Source organism: Phlebotomus papatasi, chromosome 1, assembly GCF_024763615.1.
Source record: "Phlebotomus papatasi isolate M1 chromosome 1, Ppap_2.1, whole genome shotgun sequence".
NCBI lineage: Eukaryota > Metazoa > Arthropoda > Insecta > Diptera > Psychodidae > Phlebotomus > Phlebotomus papatasi.
The window spans coordinates 44,162,705-44,184,442 of NC_077222.1; the positions used below are offsets into that span (position 1 = coordinate 44,162,705).

Below are 21,738 nucleotides of genomic sequence, written 5' to 3' on the forward strand. Positions count from 1 at the left end.
TAATCTTCATCCTCATGGATTTCTTGTTAAAAGTCAGAGTAATGATCATTAAAATCATTAAGATCAAATAATATGCAAGCGCGGGGCATATTGAAATGTCGCTCTCACAATTTGTCCTCTAGTTTTATCCATGGTCAGACGTACGAATAATGAATAATAAAATTGAAAAAAAGTACATTCTTGAAAGAATTAGAAGAATTACTACTATATAATTGTTATAATAACAATGCTAATCTAGATCTAGATCATTGAAATATATTGTCTCTGCCATTGACGAAGGATCATCTAACCATATCGAAAAGTTTAAATTTATCTGATGATATTTTTGAAATCCACATTCTTTGCAGGATATTGCGAACACTTTCTGAGATGATCCCATCATATTAATGTCTGCAGTTTCTTCTGGCTTTAGGTAGATTGAACACTTTTTGCAAAGGGTTCTTTTTATAGATGGTTCTCTGGAAAACGTTATTTAACGTAAACACAATTAAGTTGAAAATATGTACTTACTAAAATGTGACAAAAAATAAGTACTTACATTTTTAGTACACTTTTTTTTGCAATTGCTTTACATTGTTGGCCGTAATAGCTGGATAATGCATTACATCTTCGTGCCATTAATTGTGATGCTTGATAAAGGTAATTTATCCTGTTAAGTGTATCTTTTCCAGGGCATTTTTTCTGTTTTTTTAACATCTTATATGTATGTTTTGTCAGCGAAAACGAAAAAATGGCAATTAAATTGACATGAGTGCAGCCCAGCGATACGGCACACACGCATTTTTGTCATAAAATTTCTCTCACTTGAGGCACTGTAGTCATTTAGGAGTTTCCAGGGGTATCATGATAGCGAGATTATTTACTTTTACATATGCAATATCTTTTTTTGGGAATTTTTTCACTAATGTAACTGTAATGTTTTGTTGGTATATTAATTTAATATAAAGTCCTCAATTTTATAATCACAATACATATGTTTATACAATTTGGAAATAATTCTTCTTTTTTTTGTTCCAACTAAGTTCGACCCTGGTATGCATTTGACGTAACATTATGCAGTATAGGTTATAATTATAAGATCCCAAAAAAATTGTCGAAAAATGAAATTTAGTAATATTTTATATCATCAGCATATTGGCCGTATGGTAAAGCGACATTGGCTTACAAGTTCCAAGAAAATTCTAAATAATGGTGAAATTGAAGAAGTGGCGAAACAATTAGAAATTCTTAATTCCAACATCGTGGATGCTAATGCTGTCTTTTCGGGAAAAAAGTTTGTGATGTGTTTTTTTTTTTGTAGCAAATTTAATCTATACTGTTTGCTTTGTTTTTCAGTAATATAACACAGGAGCCGCATAAAAAACGCGTCCCAGGAGAAATTTATTATCAGGGTAATCATCAAATTTACTCATATAGTACGGATTCTCTATTGATTGAGGGAGTAAGGCAGGCCCAAGTGCTGACTAATACTATTGTTTTGGGCAATTTACCTTCAAGATATGTAAAATTTCTTGATAATTTAAAAATACCAGACACAATACATGAAGATGTCATGAGAAGTATCTTCTCAGCCCATTTATTTGATGCGGAGCAGAAGAAAACTAAAAAACTTCATGATCAATTCAGACCAGCTTTTAACTTTCCTCGAGTTTACGGAATCACTGAAGAAAGAAAAAAGTAATTAAGTTTTTTTTGTATAGAAGGAATTTATTTTTCATAATACTTTTTTTTGGTTTTATAGCTTGCTTATCCTCGATAAATTAATTAGACACTCGGAAAGGCTGATGAAGAACAAAGCAAATACTAATTTACAAAAAAGGGTTCTTAATGATGCTTTGGTAAAAGTAACTTTTGAGAAAGATGGAAATGAAATTAGGATGGATTTGTTGGCAAATCAGCTAATTTCTTCTACAAAACCAATAGAAAAAGTGGAGGAATGTTTTCAGAAAAACCCTGAAGCGCTGCCTGATCTTTTTCCACTGAAACATACAAGCTCCTTAAAGATTGGTTCTAATGAAGAATGGGAGGATTTGTATCGTAAGTTATTTTATATAAAATACGAACATCACTAAAGAGTACATTTGTATTGTTTGCAGCTATTAATTCAGGAAATCCTTTTCCTCACCCTCATACTGTGTTTACAACTTTTTCGTCGAATACCAAGACTCGTTATGAGTTGCCTGCTAATAAAAGTCAAATTAAATCTAGGAGCCTTCTTTATGCTTTTGCCATAGCCGCTGCAAAGGCGAAACAACAATTTGGGGTAAGATTGGTTATTGTTACCGGTGAGCCAAAAAATATTTTTATCCTACTGCCATCTAAATGTAATGTTTTTCATTAAAAAATTCAGAAGAATTTTTTTCATAATCCTTTTGACCTTTCTCATCCTTAAACGGTTAAATGAGATTATACGTAAAAAGTATTAGGTGAGATTCTTAACAATCTCACCTACTATAATCCTAACAAAATTTCATGTCCTCCGATCGACCTCAAACTTGGCCAAAATGTGTTTCAGCACTTCCTGATCACGAATATATGGGGGACTAAGTTACGTTCCCGGCCGGCCGGCCGGCCGGCCGGCCGGCCGGCCGGGAACGTAACTTAGCCACATATATATTCGGAATCAGGAAGTGGCGAAACACATTTTGGCCAAATTTGAGGTCGATCGGACGACATGAAATTTTGTTAGGATTATAGTAGGTGAGATTGTTAAGAATCTCACCTAATAGGGTTTTAAAAGAAAAATCCCACAAAATACAACAACTCTTTGATATAGTTGAAGTTCAACAAATGACTACTTGGGGCACTCTGGATGAAAAAACAAATTAAGAAACAAAAAACCTCGCTTATCTTGGCTTCTGAGTAATCGATGAGATCATGTTCTATAGGAAAATTATAGAGTACATTCTGGTCTACATTTCACCCATATATCACTTTTGTTCCAGTTCATCCAAATCCTTGATATTTTGGTTTAAATACGAAATTTGTATAATTTTACGAATTTGATTCAAGATAACTGAATGGCGACTCACAATTTCAGCTCTAAATCGAATTTGCATGCACTACGAGTTAGCTCACGTTAAGAATCTCACCTACATAAGCCGGTTAGGATTATCTGTCCCTTTTATAGTAAATTTTACTTAAACATATTCTCTTGAATAATGTGAATAGGGTAAGTGTGCCAAATTTCGGCATAGTTGCATGCAAGCGTCAAAGTCTCAAGTTTGAAATGTAATATTTTAAATACAAATTGATTTTTTTATTCTTTCTTTTGTAAGAGTGTTGCTTGGAACCTTGCAAAGAGTTTACCGTCTTTATTTACTCTAAAATCATTCTTAATACATTTTAAAATGAATAAAAATATAGACATAGCTTTGGTGCCCTATTTCAGCCACCTTCATTCTCATAGTTCCTTGCATTTCAGGAATTCTTCCAATATCTTTTTCACGTCATCTCGTTTGTCGAAGCTACATTTTTTGTTATTCTTTTGCATTGTATAATCTCTAGAGTACGTAAAATCTAAAAGTTCATGGAAATTCGAGGAACAAAAAAGGTGGCCGAAATTGGAAGCTGGCCGGAATTTAGCACAGTTACCCTAATTAAGTTTATTAACTTTAAGTCTGAGTAAGATGGCTTCAATAATTTTGAGAAGGCTGTTGAGGAAGGAGGGTCATAGGGACTTTCAGTTACTCTCCATGGAAGAGCTGATGCAAAAATATTGCCGACGATTAGGAATAGAAACAAATAACATAGCTTCCTTAAATATTTCGAACTTAACTCCATAATAATTTTTTTTTAAAAAAATCTTTTACAGAGCGGTGTTAAGAGGCTGCCTTATCCAATTGTGGTCCAGGCAATTCAATCAAATGGCCAATCTTATCATTTTTCTGTTTTTCAACTCAATTCTTTGGATCTTAGTGAGCAGGAAGAACAGAAAAATGTGTGGTATGAAATGGAGATGGAAGACCTATACACACACTGTTTATATATAGATGGAAAGCCTCACCTTGAGAACTACAACCCAGCTATTATATCCAAATTTTTCACTTTCTATATCCAGTAGTAAATAATGGATATATATATATATATATATATATATATATATATATGTATTTATATATATATATATATATATGTATATATATATATATATGTATTTCTTATATTTGGTATCGATTAAACAAGAACAAGGAATTTTTCAGTGTTTTATTTTCCATCGATTCAAGCGGAAGAGTGTGTTTCCCTTCTATTTTCTTAAGCGTCTTCTTTGGCACATTTCTCACCTACAGGAAGAGTCATGAACAAAACTCTCCCACAATCACCAGTGAGTCCTCAACCGCCGAGTAGAGCATCGTCAGAAAGCGAGACGCAAAGTGTCACTGATGAGCAAAATTCAATGTCTTCCTTTGCGACTAGGTAAGCAGAAGTAAAAGAAAGAATGAACTTCAATAATAAATGATTTTGGAAACTTTTAGACTCGCTAAAGCTGCTAAGAAGAAAGATATGATGAAGGAACCTGAACCGAAGGAGCGTCCTCCCTGGAGAGCCACTGCGAAACTTATTAAGGAACCTAACACAAACGCTTTGCTGAAAGCAAAACTTCTAGATGCATCTCGTAGAGCTCTAAGGGCTATGAAAGCAAATTCTGTGTCTTGTCAGACGGATTTTCAACCCACTATTGTGATGAAGGAAGTAGGATTCAATGTACAGACAGATCTTGTTGGTCAAAGGGATGTTGGAATACTCACTGATGGTACAGTTACAATTAGGAATATCCCTCCAGGAACACGTGAGTCCCTATAAAGGCAATTTTAATAAGTTATTTTTTTTGTAAATTTATTAAGGGTTGATAGGTTGCTATATACAACAAATATGTTTTAATATAATTTAAATTAATATATTACCTATAGTTTTTTTTACGCATACTATCTCACAAATGACTGAGTTAATGGACACAACCGACGCCGAGACCCAGACAGCCCAGCCAACTAGCCGTATTGGTTCGCTTTTGAAGTACATTCCAACAGATGCTTATGAAGATCTAGAGAAAGCGATTGAAGCTAACGCAGAAAAAATCAAAACCCAAACAGAGGAGCTACAAGATTGTAATGATGAGCTAGATTTTATAAACAGAAGTTATCTTCGTCGCAGACCAAGTCTCTCACTTGATCCTGAAGCTGCAGAGAAATTTCATTTGCAGCTAGAAAGTGATGATAAGGAAGATAGAGAGGAAGCAGTACACCCGGGAGTAAAATTTCAAAATGTATGTAAAAAAGTTTTATTATCACTTTTAGTTCAAATTCAAAATTGTGTTATTTTTTTATAGTTTAACTTACAGAATTGTTCCACTTATTCCCTCTGGAAGGGGTTGAGGATATCAGATGAAGAATGTGATGCTGAACCAGAATATCAACATAGACACAGGATAAAATCAATCGAACGCGAAAATAATCTTTTTATTAAAAAACGGTGAGTCGCTTTATTTTTTATGCTTCCTCATTTAATATACGCTATATATAGTAAATAAGATAGGTATCAATATTCCAAACTAAAATATGCTTTTTGTTTTTTTTTTTTTACTTTGGTACTTATTTTTATAACCATAAACATTTTCTTAAATTAACCCTCTAACGGTGTTTTTTAAAATATGCAAAGAAAAGTTCCAAAACAATATTTGCTAGGATAATTATGATCCAATAAAGTCGAAAAAACCATCCATTCTTATTTTTTTTTTAGTTTAGGCGCTAGGTGAGAAAATATAAAAATTTTTTGAAACTCTTTGCTTCTAAAATTCACATTTTTAGTTTTTTCAAATTTTTTAAATAAAATATACAAAGTAGAATGACATATCTTTCAGTAAAAAATAAATTTAATTTAGTCCGATAACTTTAAATCGGTATTTTTATGGAAATTGGAAATGAGTTTTTTTGCACAAATATTTTTTGTTGCTTTTCTCTGTCCTGTCACACAAAACTGGGAATAGTAACAAAACCAAGAGTCAAAATGAGTTCAAACTTTCAAGAGATGTTTATAAGACTATTACCGAGGACACTATAGCGTTTTTAAATAAATAAAACCTTTATTGTCGCTGTAAATGTGATTTTTGTGAAGACCGCCTGGAGGCGGCCTTACCCGTTAGAGGGTTAATACTATTGACTTCACATTATATTATCTAAATTAACTTAGAACATTTTTATTTAAAGACAATTAATTTTTAATTTATATTGGGCTGGTCGTCACAAGTCTGAGTAGTTTATTTAAGATATTTATCGCAAAAATTAAATACTTACTTGAAATACAAAAATTTTCTACTATTAAATGCTTTAGGGTAAGTGTGTCAAATTTCGGCATAGTTGCATGCAAGCGTCGAATTCTCAAGTTTGAAATGTAATATTTTAAATACAAATTGATTTTTTTTATTCTTTCTTCTGAAAGAGTGTTGATTGGAACCTTGTAAAGAGTTTACCGTCTTTATTTACTCTAAAATCATTCTTAATGCATTTTAAAATGAATTAAAATATAGACATAGCTTCGGTGCCCTATTTCGACCACCTTCATTCTCATAGTTCCTTACCCTTCGGGAATTCTTCCAATATCTTTTTTACGTCATCTCGTTTGTCGAACATACATTTTTTGTTATTCTTTTGCATTGTATAATCTCTAGAGTACGTTAAATCTAAAAGTTCATGGAAATTCGAGGAACAAAAAAGATGGCCGAAATTGCAAGCTGGCCGGAATTTGGCACACTTACCCTACCTGGAATTTCGTCAGTTTGAGAAATATTAAATGGAAATATCGATAAATTAGCTTATACGGAATATTGTACATAATATGAGTGGCAATAATGAACATTAGGACATTTTTCAATTTTTTCCATCTTTTCTGGAAGTTTGCGCAACATGAAATTGGCACCGGCTCCGTCGCATTACAGGAAGGATAGAACACTTGCTTGGAATGCATCTCAAAATTGCGCAATTGAGGATCTAGTATCTCAAGTCTCTAATCTCTTTGATATCTTTGATGATATTTCCATCCTACTGGGACCGGATTTGAGATTCATCACTGATCTGCCGACTATGGTAGATGTGGAGATACCACAACTTAAGTGTAGTTTTGTGATAAAGAAGTCGCGTGAAAATCTTAGTGAGAAGTTATCTAAAATTAAAATACTCCCGCTAGACGTCGATAAGAGTTTAAGTGAAGATTTATTGCTGAAGTATTCTTAAAAAGTATTTAAATCGAAAGCACGCTACTCTTGTGATGTTATCATATTACAAGATTTTGTCACACTGTTCTAGTTATATTTTGAAATCATATAAGATAGTACTGTAGTGGATGAATTTTAACTGAACAATTGCCATTGATATTACACTTATCGCCTGTGAGGTCACGTGGAATAGCTTTTGTGAAACTAGCATCCAACTTTATATTGCTTAAATCCACGTTTCTCGATATGCCTTCAATTAAGTTGTCCAGTAGATTATTTTCTCCCCGTCTCCGTCTTTTAGTTGTCTCCAGTGTTGTTAGACAAACAAATTTTTGGACACAATCATTCAACATCCATCCGTTATGCATAATTGTGTCTTTTAATAATTTCCAGGCAAAATTCTGTAATTCCATATTCGCATCTATGTCTGTTTTAAACAAAGATGTTAGTTGAGAAGAATTTGTTGAGAGATCTGGTGCTTTCAAGCTTCCAATAACAGTTCCAATTAGTGCAATTATACTCAGAAGAAGAATTGCTCCAAAATTAATAGTAGCTGGATTTTCACCCTAAAAGAACATATATTGTGGGTATGATTATCTTATGTGCATAACAGATTGATCTATTATTATTTGATTATGTTAATAAATATATGATATTAAATGAAGGTGCTCGGGCGGGAGTGCCTCCTCAGAACACTGTTTTTAAAGATGCAAGATCTAATTTCTCTAATCTAATTAATTTTTTCTCGACCTATTACTATTATTATTTTTATTATTACTCCTGCTATTACTAAATTTTCTTTAAATTGAAATTTTTAAACTGCAATATCTCGAGAACTAGTTTATCAACATCTCGGTTCTTTTTTTTAAATTGGTTTAAATTTTCTGGGCTACAACATAAACATAAAATTATCAAAATCGCTTACTTAGATTTCGAGATATAAAACGTGATTTTTAACCGGTTTAGAACTGATTTAAAAAGAATGATATCACAGACATAGTCGTACGCACGAGTAGATGTATTTAAAAACGGCAAAAAACAAATGGTCAGTAAAAAGTCAAAAGTGGTCAGCAGAAAATCAAATTTGATCAGCAAATAATTCGAAATAATCAGCAAAAATTTTCAATTTTGTCAGTAAAAAGTTAAATTTGGTCAGTAAAAACTTCGAATTGATCAGTAGATATATTCGAGTTGATCAGTAAAAAATTACAAATTAATCAGCAAAAAATTAAAAATGGTCAGTAAAAAGAAAATATGGTCAGCAAAAAATTAAAAATGAGCAGCAAAAAATTAAAAAAGCAGTAAAAAATTAAAAATGAGCAGTAGCAAATAAAAAGTGGTCAGCACAAAATTAAAAATGATCAGTAGAAATATTCGTATTGATCAGTGAAATATTAAAAAGTGGTCAGTAAAAAATTAAAAGAGGTCAGTAAAAAATTAAAAGTGATCAGTGAAAAATAAAATATGGTCAGTAAAAAATTAAAAATGAGCAGTAAAAAATTAAAAATGAGCAGTAAAAAATAAAATTTGATCAGTAGAAAATCAAAAGTGGTCAGCAAAAAATAAAAAGTGGTCAGCAAAAAATAAAAAGTGGTCAGCAAAAAATTAAAAGTGATCAGCAAAAAATTAAAAGTGATCAGTGAAAAATAAAATATGGTCAGTAAAAAATAAAAATCGGTCAGTAAAAAATTAAAAGTGGTCAGTAAAAAACTTTTAATTTTTTGATTTTCTACTGATCAAATTTAATTTTTTACTGACCATATTAGGTGAGATTCTTAACAATCTCACCTACTATAATCCTAACAAAATTTCATGTCGTCCGATCGACCTCAAACTTGGCCAAAATGTGTTTCAGCACTTCCTGATCACGAATATATATGTGGCTATTTTACGTTCCCGGCCGGCCGGCCGCTCTTTGGAGCTTAATAGCTCCTAAACTAAAAAAGATATCGACTTGCGGTTTTCGGCAAAGGTTATATATCGGGTGAAAATTGCAACTTGGTGCATTGACCCCCCACCCCCCACCCCTCCTTCCGCCATTTTGAAGACCCCCCTTTTTTTTGTTTTCTCAATAGCTCCGTCCCTATGGCATCGAGCGGGCTCAAATTTTAGTATGTTATAGCTGGGCCTTAGAGCTTTCCATCAATACCAAACTTAAGGTCCCCGACCCCCCTGACCCGAGCTATAAGGGTCCAAAAAAAATTTCTTAAAATGGCCATAACTCCGGTTCTAATTATCAGAATTTAAAAAGTGAGGGCTTTTTGGAAAGCTCTCGTGAAATGCCACTTCCCCTTCTAACATCGCAAGTTCATAAAACCACCGCTAGTGGCGCTATTATTAAAAAGGAAATTTTTAAATTTTATAAGTTAAATAACTCAAAAATTCCATTGTGCCTCGGGCTGAAATTTTAGTATATGGTAGCCGTTGATTATACCTATCAAACAAAAAAAACCTTAAGTCGATCTAAAACCCCTGACCCGAGCTATAAGGGGTCAAAGTTCGAACATTGACCGGCCTCTATCTCCGGTTCTAACTAACATAGCGACCTAAATTTTACCTTTTTGGTTTCGTCTCGATGAGCACTTTCAGATGGAAGTTCAAAAAGTCACCACAGGTGGCGCTGTGATAGCGTCAAAATTCATCGAAATTCAAAGTCACTTTTCTCAAAAACGGCATTGTGCAAGTTAATGAAATTTTAGTATGTTGTAGTCCAGTCTAGGACGTTTCCAAAATGGTGCGTATGTGCGCTGTGGTTTCAATAGAACCGGAGATATGAGGGGTCAAAGTTCACGAAATTCAAAAAATCATATCTCCGGTTCTATGTGACCGATTTTGATGAATGAGGGCTTAAACGAATGATCTCACCAAATGTTACAACTTTCTAAAATATTTGAACTTCGTGGGACCAACACCAGGGGCGCCACAGTCGAAAAACCAATTTCAATATCACATAACCTCAATTATCTCGACTGTCGCTGAACCGATTTTGATGATTACTTTAACATAATTGTAGACCACATTTGTCTCTACATTTCGTCCATACATCATTTTTCGATCAGACTACGCTATCACTCCGATTTTTCCGTTTAAGTGTGAAAAAATTGATTTTTCCAATAATAACGCTTTGAAATCACTCAGATGCCAATTTGACTGCCTCTACTCCACCAAGACACTTAAAATTGGGGTTTAAATGGAAAGTCCCGCAAAATACAACAATTCTTTGATATAGTTGAAGTTCAACAAATGACTACTTGGGGAACTCTGGATAAAAAAACGAGTTAAGAAACAAAAAACCTCGCTTATCTTGGCTTCTGAGTAATCGATGAGTTCAAGTTCTACGGCAAAATTATAGAGAACATTCTGGTCTACATTTCACCCATATAACACTTTTCTGTCAGTTCATCCAAATCCTTGATATTTTGGTTTAAATACAAAATTTGTATAATTTCACGAATTTGATTCAAGATAACTGAATGGCGTCTCCCAACTTCAGCTCCAAATCGAATTTGCATGCACTCCGAGTTAGCTCACGTTAAGAATCTCACCTACATAAGCCGGTTAGGATTATCTGTCCCTTTTATTTTTCACTGATCATTATTAATTTTTTACTGACCATATTTTATTTTTCACTGATCACTTTTAATTTTTTGCTGATCACTTTTAATTTTTTGCTGACCACTTTTTATTTTTTACTGACCACTTTTTATTTTTTGCTGACCACTTTTGATTTTCTACTGATCAAATTTAATTTTTTGCTGACCACTTTTTGTTTTTTACTGACCATTTTTTATTTTTTACTGCTCATTTTTAATTCTTTGCTGATCACTTTTTAACTTTTTACTGATCATCTCGAATATGTCTACTGCTCGTTTTAAATTTTTTGCTGACCACTTTTTATTTTTTACTGCTCATTTTTAATTTTTTGCTGACCAAATTCAATATTTTTACTGCTCATTTTAAATTTTTTACTGAGCACTTTTTATTTTTTACTGACCACTTTTTGTTTTTTACTGATCATCTTTTATTTTTTACTGATCATGTTTAATTTTTTGCTGACCACTTTTCATTTTTTACTGACCGCTTTTAATAAATTACTGCTCTTTTTTTTACTGATCTTTTTGAACTTTTTGCTGCCCTTTTTTATTTTTTACTGACCATTTTTTTATTTTTTACTGTCTTCTTATTTTTTTCTGTCTTTTAATGTCTTCCGTAATGCTGTAAGTGATATTTCACAAAAATGAAAAATGCGTAACTTTTCTAATTTTTCTGTTGCGTATGATGGAATTCAAGAACAGTGTCGTTTTGAAAGAGTAAATATGAAATTTAATTTAAAATCCTACCCTTGTGAGAGATGAGGAAAACTTTCCCAGGGATTTAGGTATTTGGAGAAATGGTACCGAAAATTCGACGGCCATCTAACAAAACAAAGAAAAAAAATAGGAATCACAGTTTCATAAGAACAAATAATTTTGCTTATTTTTTAAGTGACTCACTTCAATAGTTTCATCATCTGTATCGAAAGAAATAAATTTATGCCTTTCTTCGCTCTTCCGCGTAATGATTCTACGTGTTTTTGATTCACTATTGCTAGCCAAAATATTGATTAGTATTGTAATTAACACGAGGGCTAGTGATATATATGATGCGTACATCTTGTACGGCAAATCTAAATGATACTGAAGTGTTTTATTAAATGTTCATTTTATATTTTATGCCTTATACTCTTGTTACTTTTTTAGACACATTCAACTACTAGCAATTGTAGAATTGCTTCATTCATGGATACATATGTATAAAAATGCACTTTCAGAAATACTCAGGCGAGTTAAGAGTTACAGAAGCATAAAAAATTGTATTAGGAGAAGTGAAAAAGATAAGTAAACCTTCTTTCAATTGTACGTACAATTGTTTCAATAAATTGAACGACAAAATTAACAAGAGTTTTTTTTCTATTTTACAATGCAATATACTGAATTCGTTTGTTAGAGCTTTTATTTCTCATGTTGTAAGTTAAGTTGCATATAAGAGCAAAAAATTTCTTGAATGGAGACTATTCTAGAAGTAGAGTTCAATCAAAAATCTCACCGAAGTGCTAAAAAATAGGGATGTATATAATATAATTTTAAAAAATATTTAAGTTTGCTTAAGGAAGATTTTTTTTTGCTTTTAGCTTATTGATACTAAAGCAAATCCTAGTCAACATTTAATTTAAATCTGTGTTCCTCTACTGTACCTTCAAAAAAAAAAGGGACAGATAATCCTAACCGGCTTATGTAGGTGAGATTTTTAACGTGAGCTAACTCGGAGTGCATGCAAATTCGATTTAGAGCTGAAATTGTGAGTCGCCATTCAGTTATCTTGAATCAAATTCGTGAAATTATACAAATTTTGTATTTAAACCAAAATATCAAGGATTTGGATGAACTGGCACAAAATATATGGGTGAAATGTAGACCAGAATGTTCTCTATAATTTTGCCATGGAACATGATCTCATCGATTACTCAGAAGCCGAGATAAGCGCGGTTTTTTGTTCCTTAACTCGTTTTTCGACCACAGCGCCCCAAGTGTGCATTTGATGAACTTCAACTATATCAAAGAATTGTTGTATTTTGTGGGACTTTCCATTTAAAACCATATTTTAAGTGTCTTTGTGGAGTAGAGGCAGTCAAATTGGCATCTGAGTGATTTCAAAGCGTTATTATGGGAAAAATCAATTTTTTCACACTTAAACGGCAAAATCTGAGTGATAGCGTAGTCTGAGCGGAAAATGATGTATGGACGAAATGTAGAGACAAATATCCTCTACAATTATGTCGAAGTAATCATCAAAATCGGTTCAGCGACTGTCGAGATAATTGAGGTTATGTGATATTGAAATTGGTTTTTCGACTGTGGCGCCCCTGGTGTTGGTCCCACGAAGTTCAAATATTTTAGAAAGTTGTAGCATTTGGTGAGATCTTTCGTTTAAGCTCTCATTCATCAAAATCGGTCATATAGAACCGGAGATATGATTTTTTGAATTTTGTGAACTTTGACCCCTCATATCTCCAGTTCTGTTTTAACCACAGTGCACATTTGCACCATTTTGGAAACGTCCTAGACTGGACTACAACATACTAAAATTTCATTAACTTGCACAATGCCGTTTTTGAGAAAAATTTCTTTGAATTTCGATGAATTTTGACGCTATCACAGCGCCACCTGTGGTGACTTTTCGAACTTCCATCTGAAAGTGCTCATCGAGACGAAACCAAAAAGGTAAAATTTAGGTCGCTATGTTAGTTAGAACCGGAGATAGGGGCCGGTCAATGTTCGAACTTTGACCCCTTATAGCTCGGGTCAGGGGTTTTAGATCGACTTAAGTTTTTTTTTTGTTTGATAGGTATAATCAACGGCTACAACATACTAAATTTTCAGTCCGATGCACAATGGAATTTTTGAGTTATTTAACTTTTAAGATTTAAAAATTTTCTTTTTAAAAATAGCGCCCCTAGCGGTGGTTTTATGAACTTGCGATGTTAGAAGGGGAAGTGGCATTTTACGAGAGCTTTCCAAAAAGCCCTCACTTTTTAAATTCTGACAATTAGAACCGGAGTTATGGCCATTTTAAGAAATTTTTTTGGACCCTTATAGCTCGGGTCAGGGGGGTCGGGGGACCTTAAGTTTGGTATTGATGGAAAGCTCTAAGGCCCAGCTATAACATACTAAAATTTTAGCCCGATCGATGCCACAGGGGCGGAGCTATTGAGAAAACAAAAAAAGGGTGGTCTTCAAAATGTCGGAAGGAGGGGTGGGGGGTGGGGGGTCAATGCACCAAGTTGCAATTTTCACCCGATATATAACCTTTGCCGAAAACTGCAAGTCGATATCTTTTTTAGTTTAGGAGCTATTAACTCTTTCACGTCCATAGGGTCATATATGACCCGGGGAAAAAAGTTTCTTTTTGGCTATTTACATTAATTGAAATCTAACTGGAGTCTTGAGAAAATGAGCCAAGAATCTTACATCCTTCTATTATGATGTCGTGCACGAACAGATAGATTTCAATTAATGTAAATACCCAAAAAAAACTTTTTTCCCCGAGTCATGACATTACCCTATGGACGCACCCCCCTGTCAATATCGTTATTTTAGCAAATTCTCTATAGAGAATTCAAAAATCGAGCGTGAGGGCGGCGCGTGCGGTTGTGCGAAGAACTAGTAGTGAACAACTAGCGAATCTGGCGGAAAGACATGCAAACGGCTTTTGACAGTTCTCGCGTGGAGCAATTTCCACGAATTTACTCGCGCAGTTTTTGTGAAAAATCCGGAAAATAGTGAAGAAAGTTCTTTAAAAACAAGTGCAAAGGTGTGAGAAAACACTTAATGATAGATCTTAGTGGTGGCAAGTGAAAAAAATGATGTGCATTGTGAGAAATTGCAAAAACAGCGACCAGCGAAATCCTCTGGGGGTGTCATTCCACAGGTATTGTGCCCATAATTTTTTTATCAACTTGTGCTTACCCTAATAATTGGGCTCATAAATAGTCAGATAAATAGGGCTTTTATTGGTATAAGAATTATAAGTGTGCACAAAAAATATAGTGAGAGAGAACATGGGAAACTTGGTCGAATTTTGCAAAATCGGCAAAAAAATTTTTGTTCCCAGAGAGGAATTAGGGGTAATGCCCTTCGCAAAAAGTCTGTTATATTTTTTAATAGTGATAAACTTTCTTTAATTCAATTAGTGAGATCCTTAATTTGCCCCAACTCAGCTTACATGTAAATTCAATTTAATGAAGAGGGCGGAGGGGGCAATTCAATTCAAATCCTTGTTAATCAAATATTTTTATATTGTCGATATATGAATGAAATGAATAAACTAAAGTCGAATATTCACAACTTTTTGACAAAATTTCCTCTTTTAGATTTCCAGTAATTTTAGAACTGTGCGCAACTCGTCTGAAGCTCTCAGTTGCACTTGTGGACCGAAATAAAGCCGTATGCAGCCTCCACACTTCAATCCATAAAATATTTCACGGAAAAGTGCCTCAAAAGTGAAGCGCTCGAAGTACGTGCGATCCTTTGCTAAAGACTCCCTACCAATCGTAAGTCGTATTTTTTTTTAATTCAAGAAACAAATAGGGGAATATGAGGCAAAATTTGATAAGCGAAAATTCTCAAATTTGGTTGCAATCAATATAGAAGTGACTAAGTCTTCAAATATTTAAAATAAATAATCTTTATGAATTTCTTTAAATTTTCAAGGTTTCAAGGCAATCAAGTAAATATTACGTAAAATAAAAGCTTTGAGAAATTTTCGGCCCTCCTTTTTTAAAATAATTACTAACAATCCTTACAGAAGATATAATTTTTACTGTATGTTCTTCTAAAATTCATGAAATATGTATATGTGGTTTTTTTTCGAAATACGTTGTATCTGCTCAACATGAACTCTATGTCCGTTTTAAGAATCCCTGAATAGAGAAATTTAGTGTTAAAAAACGAAAGATAAGTCCCATTTTTTATTCAATATTATAGACACCAATATACTGCTCGAACTCCACACAGAGAGAAGTATATATAAACCTTTGATTTTCTCACCCTATTCCACCCCAAATTCCCACTATCTACCCCCTCGGACCACTTTCAAGACCGCCCACTCTTGACAACTCTGACTCTGCAATTTTTCAACTCCAAAATATTCGAACGTCAGAAACTCCCTCACACACTTCAAAGGATTTTAAAGTCTGACAGGCATGCGTGTGAGACTGTGTGAAATTTGTACTATTTTGAAATGGGGATATCAATATCACTATGCATGATTGCCACCTTTATGGATAACCTTGCTGAAGATAATGCAAGTGCTTTAAAGAAAGAAAGTCCAAGGATCACAATTGAAGACGTTGCAGAGAGGGTAAAAAAAAATTTTTTTTGACCCAGATTTGTGGTGATTAGCTGACCAGTACATAATTCTTTTTTATCTTTGTATTTTTTTTTTGTATTTTTTTTAATGTAAAAAACCACCCACTTTTCTAAAAAAAAAACCTTTGGTTTGGAAGTGGTTTTTGATCTCTCTCAATTCGGTCTGATAACACACAGTCTACGAAGGGACATTTCCATCGTTTAGTCCTGGAGGCTGGAATCAACGCTAAGACGGCGATAGACGCATGGGAAGGCGGGGGGTAAAAAGACGAAGTGAGATGAAAATAAATTGGCTTGAATTAAAAAATGAATTGAAAAACTGATACTTTATTATTTTTGGATACTGCTTGTAATATTCCTGTACAGTAAGGTGGGGTAACTAGATCGCTTTCCGTAAAGTGCTACTTAAACGCTGGTTTTTGGACTGATGAAATTCTTTTTTACTTCTTCTAAATCCATAGAATTATTCAATGTGTCATTCAGAAACATAATATAAAGAATATTAAAAATATTAAAGAAAATTTATAAAATAATGATAATACTGAAACAAGTCAGCATACACGAACTGGGTCGCATTTTCGATTTTGGAATTATTTTTGCTTTTTCTCAAAGTTGATTAGTTATATTATGTTACTGTAGTGACTATATTACGGAAATAAAAATATTATTTTAAGTAGATTATCTAGTTAGCGTAGCCATAAACGTCATAAACGATCCAGATAGCTAAGTGCCCAGATTAGCACACTTGACTATATACAATCTTAAATTTCCAGGCATTCATTGGTACCACATCTTTTGATGGAAAGCAATATGCAGAACTACTTGAGTGTGACCATCTCTGTTCTCACATGTCACGATAAAGAGCCTATTTTTATTTTAGATGGAAACAGTCAATGAGAATGGATATGCAACATCATACGGTGTAAGAAATCCAGGCAAAGGACACATGAAGATGTCAATCGTATTACCAAAGCTGATTCGAAATAAGTTTTGAAAGTATTATAGAAACAAATTCTACTCCAATGCAACGAATAAGTTAGAGTTAGCAATTATGTTTTATTATTTCTTACTATTTTTATGCAGAATTAAGAAAAATGATGGACTTGATCTTTAATTGTTTCGAATAATTATAAAAAGTAATGAATTTATCCTAATTTATAGATAGCTATTTTTAAAATAAATTTATTCTCTATTAAAATTTTTGTTTTTTTAACCTACTTCAATTCAATTTGCAAGTTTGTGGCAAAATATTTAAATTGTGTCTCGTGTTGGATTCACATAATGATTTATACTTGAAATTCTCCTAGATCTTTGCAAAAAAAAAACTTCTGGGTAAATTTCTGTCTCGCTTCATAAAAGGACATAAAATAGAAAAGATTTCAGCATCTTACCTCGAAATAATTTAGATTACAGTTCTTCAATAACTTGCCAATTTTAGTGTGACAGAACTGTCAGATCTTCAGTAGAAATCTGATTTCTTCAGAAGAAATGGTAAACTTCACAGATGTGATAATCTTATAATGTGAGTATTTTCTTACCCAAAATATTCTATTTGATTTGATTTGAGATTCTATTTAATGAATATAATATTACTGGTTTGATATTTCGTTAGCATTATAGTAAATGTAACACTTGATGCTGATATTTAAACATAAGTTAAAAAACAATTCCTTATTTTTGTATTTTCATATGCATTCTATAAAATTTATTACCACAACGAAGCAAAAATAATGAGGAATAATAGATGTATAGGGTAAATGTCCTAATTAGAAATCATTTCCAGATCCAGATGCTTTAATTTTGACAGAAGATTCAACACATTAAGTTCATATTTTTTCTGAAGAGAATTACATAAATTTGCTCCTTGACTCTTCTAGAATGTTACTGTTTAGTGAAAATTCTTTAGATATAATTTGAAAACTTCTTAAATACAAGAAAAATTCGCGAGCGTAAAATGTTTCTATTGGAAATATATTAATCCAAATGGAGACAAGGGAAAGTTTCTAATTGGAGACAAACAGTGTAAGTGAAACAGCGACGAAAGGCTTCCAAAACCTTGTTAAGTTGCTCCTGAGTGCAGGATTTGTTCTTATTCCTGGTCTTTTCTTCTTTCCCATCTAAAACAATAAGAAAATCTCTCCAAAAAAAATCATATTTCCGGGGTTTCGTATTGAAGCATTTGCAGACACTTCAGAAAAACCCTTTTTGTTCACGAAATAGGTGATTATTTCATTTGAAAACTTCACGTATCGTTAACAATAAAGGTTAGCACTTAATTTAACTAAAATTAGCCAGAAATATGACATAAATGTTAAACAAAACGAATAAATAACAGTCACTTTATTGTGTTTTTCATTGGAAAACATGGTCGATCGATGAAAAATTCAATGATGAAAAGATACACTTTTAATTTTTCTGAGAAATGAATAAATTAAAATTTGTGAATATGAATGGATTTTCGCTTTATTTGGAGCAAAATTAACTAAATAATGAAACTGTGGTATAGGAAATATATAAATATAAAAATTTAATGCTGTCTTTATTATGAAAAAATTGACGTTTCCATTTGGGGTAGCAAAAGATTTCCATTTGGAGCAGGTTTTGAATTAGCTTAATTTACCCTAAAGAAACAGTAATTCTGACAATAAAAAAGCATACAAATCCTGAAAACATTGGAAATGATATTTTTAGCGAAAGTGAGAAAATAATTCATTTCAAAATGGAATAATTTTACGTCGTATTCTATAATTCTAATACACTCAGCAAAAAATATATAAAATAAAATTCTTCTTCTTCTTCTTCTTCGCTTTAAAGTTTTAGGCCGGACGTTCTGACAACATCCACACAGCCTATTAAATAAAAATAAATACCAAAATATTTTACCCCTAATTACATCCCTGTCGAAGCGCCATCTCTAACAAATTAGATGTACACAACGGGTACTTGAAAAATAACGAAAATTTTTAAAATAACACTAAAAAAAGAACTCACAGTGCAACTTCTAACTGTGGGGGGGGTGTATGGACGCGAAAGAGTTAAGCTCCAAAGAGCGGCCGGCCGGCCGGGAACGTAAAATAGCCACATATATATTCGTGATCAGGAAGTGGCGAAACACATTTTGGCCAAGTTTGAGGTTGATCCTTAGAATATCTGAACAATCATGAATTGTACTGTACTGCTATGTCCACTTCTAAAATCCATGATCGTTTCCATCCTATAATTTAGTACACAAAAATGAGTAAAAATATTACTAAATACTGAAAGATGCGGATTGCAAATAGAAACTAGGCAAAGTAACATGATAAAAGTCATGTAAATACCTGAATCTTTCGACAATCATAGATTTTTTGCAATCGAGATTGTTTTAAAATTCTTATGAAACAATTTATCCAGCAAGGGCAATTATTTAAAAGCGCAAACAATATTATTAAAAAAAATGAAGATTTGATGCAAGAGAGATCAATTGTGCGTGTTTTGTGCGGAAACTGAGGTAGTGAAATAACAATAAAATTGTGCTTTTGAGAAACAAAAACCTACAATAAACTATGACGATGAAAGTGAAAGACAATAGTGAAAAAATGTTGTCAGTCAACGACATTCCATCTTCTTATTTTATGATGCAGAGACAATTTCTGGCACTAGGCTTAGGGATTATTTAGCAGATGTACTATTATGCATTGTGCAAAGTCACAAGGATGGAACATGACTATAAAATATCACACTGTATCTTGGATTTTTGTCATTTGCTCGAAGATTCTCCCCGGAGTGTGGTGTTTTTTATTCTTCATGTTGAATCTTGTTACTTCTCTTGCTTCCAAAATGCTTAATCAATTTGGATTATTGGTGATTTGTTTAATTACATGTGCTTCGGCTTTACCTTCAAGTATACCTTTTAAAGACAAAGAACCTAAATTGCACTCCTTTGGCTCCGATGATTGGCGAAAAGTCTACAATGAGTCCCAGAATAACATAAATTTAGATGTCAACACCGAAAGGAGTCAAAGACTTGGATATACTACAGGATATGGGAATGGACTTCAGGTAATATGATTTGAATATGATAAGATATTGATCAAAAGAAGATGATATGAGAAAATGATCAAAATTCCGAATTGGTTAAGTAAATATCAAGTAATATATTATATTTTTGAAGTTAGTAAAAAAGGATTAAATTTTTAATTTAATAAATGATCTGTTCAAATAAAAAATGTAAATATATTTATCAGCAGTTAGATTTTTTTGGTCTTTTTGTGAAATCCTAAATAAGTTTTGAAAATATTTTAAATTTTGTATAGTAACCAAATTTTAATATTTAACTGATTTTTATCGAATAAAATTGAAGGTTTTATGTTTTATAATCGATATCGAAGACTGAAAAGTAAACATATTTTTCATAACTTTTTTTAACACAATATTTTTTTAAATGCAAAATCTTAAGCGCATAAATTTTTATTTTTTTTTTTAAATGTTGATAATATAATATTTTTATTTTATTTTGAACAATCAACAAAAAAAACTTTAAAAAATAATTGAAAAAAGACAATAATATTCATATTAGGTGAGATTCCTTATATAACTATTTTTTTTTAAATATGGGGTATTTAAATTAGGTATAATCTTTATAATAATTTATAACTGTATATACAAATCAAGCAAAAAAATACAAATATAGTTTGGTCGGAAACATTAAATACACAGGACGAGTTTTCCAAATAATCAGTAAATAAAAGAATATATAATTTTAAATCCTTGGTATTAAAGAAAATATATAAAATATATATAAATATAAGTGTATATAAAAATATACACTCTACCTTTTTGTAACATTTAAAAGAATGAAAAGAACATTTTATAAATCGTTATTAAAATAGATGAATATTAAATTTTGTAACATAAATATTTAGGAAATCGAAAATCCAAATAAAATGTCTTACTATTTTTTTTTCAAATTGGTGATTAATTAGGGTTATCCTCATTCCGCGAGCGGAGTTGGAGTTTATACACCAATGAAGATCGACTTAGGTGGTGTCTTTCTAGGAGCTTTGGTTGGCATCGGTGCCATTCTTATCTTACCCAAGCTTGTGAATGCCTTTTCTGGAAATTACGGTAACTACCGCAGTGTAGACGGTGGATCAAATGGTTTGAATGAAATGCTGGTCAAGCTGGATACCTACCTCAATCAAAATAATATCGACACAGCCTCTTGTATGCAACGAGCCGTCTGTTCTTATGTAAAGTCGTCGGAGAAGAATATGCAAACAGGTACTAGTGATCAAATGGATCATATAATACATGATATCTCCCGCAACTCTATTGTTGAGTACATGCTGGATGGAACACCAATTAAGGAAGCGCTTGAAAATGGTCGTAACGATAAAGTAAACAAATGCGAAATAATTTATCCTGGATGTCGTTTGGATCAAGAAACACTTTTGCAGATGGTGAAACGTTTCTTGCCCAAAAATTGAGTGTCAGTTCTGTTGAGAGCAATTCTGGTAATGTTTGTAGTATGGTGATTTTGATTTTATTTTGCTATTACAAAAATTGGTATTATATTGTCTTTTTTGTAACATACATTTAACCTTGGAAATATATGTATGAAAAACAGTTTAAGTGGAATGATTA

At 32.5% G+C, this 21,738-nt stretch overlaps 3 protein-coding genes and 1 long non-coding RNA gene across 7 annotated transcripts; 3 read left to right on the top strand and 1 right to left on the bottom strand.

Moving 5' to 3' along the window:
* The first annotated feature begins 213 nt into the window (after positions 1 to 213).
* On the top strand, positions 214 to 4,097 carry LOC129798384 (39S ribosomal protein L37, mitochondrial). Of its 3 annotated transcripts, none has more exons than XM_055841513.1 (6): positions 820 to 1,032; positions 1,131 to 1,273; positions 1,336 to 1,677; positions 1,742 to 2,037; positions 2,097 to 2,263; positions 3,815 to 4,097. In XM_055841513.1, exons 2-6 carry the CDS (start codon positions 1,143 to 1,145, stop codon positions 4,061 to 4,063), a joined length of 1,185 nt encoding a protein of 394 aa, XP_055697488.1. In that variant the 5' UTR covers positions 820 to 1,032; positions 1,131 to 1,142; the 3' UTR covers positions 4,064 to 4,097. The 3 variants fall into 3 exon arrangements, with proteins under 3 accessions (XP_055697487.1, XP_055697488.1, XP_055697489.1); XM_055841514.1 differs by having other exon boundaries at positions 875 to 1,064; XM_055841512.1 differs by having other exon boundaries at positions 214 to 1,273.
* Positions 4,098 to 4,141: 44 nt separating this feature from the next.
* LOC129798383 (uncharacterized) lies at positions 4,142 to 21,720 on the top strand. 2 transcript variants are annotated; one of them, XM_055841510.1, is made up of 6 exons: positions 4,142 to 4,416; positions 4,476 to 4,789; positions 4,911 to 5,263; positions 5,339 to 5,469; positions 19,998 to 20,154; positions 21,078 to 21,720. In XM_055841510.1, exons 1-6 carry the CDS (start codon positions 4,298 to 4,300, stop codon positions 21,579 to 21,581), a joined length of 1,578 nt encoding a protein of 525 aa, XP_055697485.1. In that variant the 5' UTR covers positions 4,142 to 4,297; the 3' UTR covers positions 21,582 to 21,720. The 2 variants fall into 2 exon arrangements, with proteins under 2 accessions (XP_055697485.1, XP_055697486.1); XM_055841511.1 differs by lacking the exons at positions 19,998 to 20,154; positions 21,078 to 21,720 and adding an exon at positions 6,890 to 7,226 and having other exon boundaries at positions 5,327 to 5,469.
* LOC129798386 (uncharacterized) lies at positions 5,454 to 11,938 on the bottom strand. Its single transcript, XM_055841516.1, has 3 exons — positions 11,701 to 11,938; positions 11,548 to 11,622; positions 5,454 to 7,773 (listed from the first exon to the last, which is right to left on the bottom strand). The coding sequence occupies exons 1-3, from the start codon at positions 11,857 to 11,859 to the stop codon at positions 7,312 to 7,314; spliced, it is 696 nt and encodes a 231-aa protein (XP_055697491.1). The 5' UTR covers positions 11,860 to 11,938; the 3' UTR covers positions 5,454 to 7,311.
* On the top strand, positions 14,338 to 17,311 carry LOC129798390 (uncharacterized). Its single transcript, XR_008751414.1, has 3 exons — positions 14,338 to 14,674; positions 15,117 to 15,296; positions 16,887 to 17,311. It is a non-coding gene; the product is annotated as an uncharacterized LOC129798390 (long non-coding RNA).
* Positions 21,721 to 21,738: the final 18 nt, after the last annotated feature.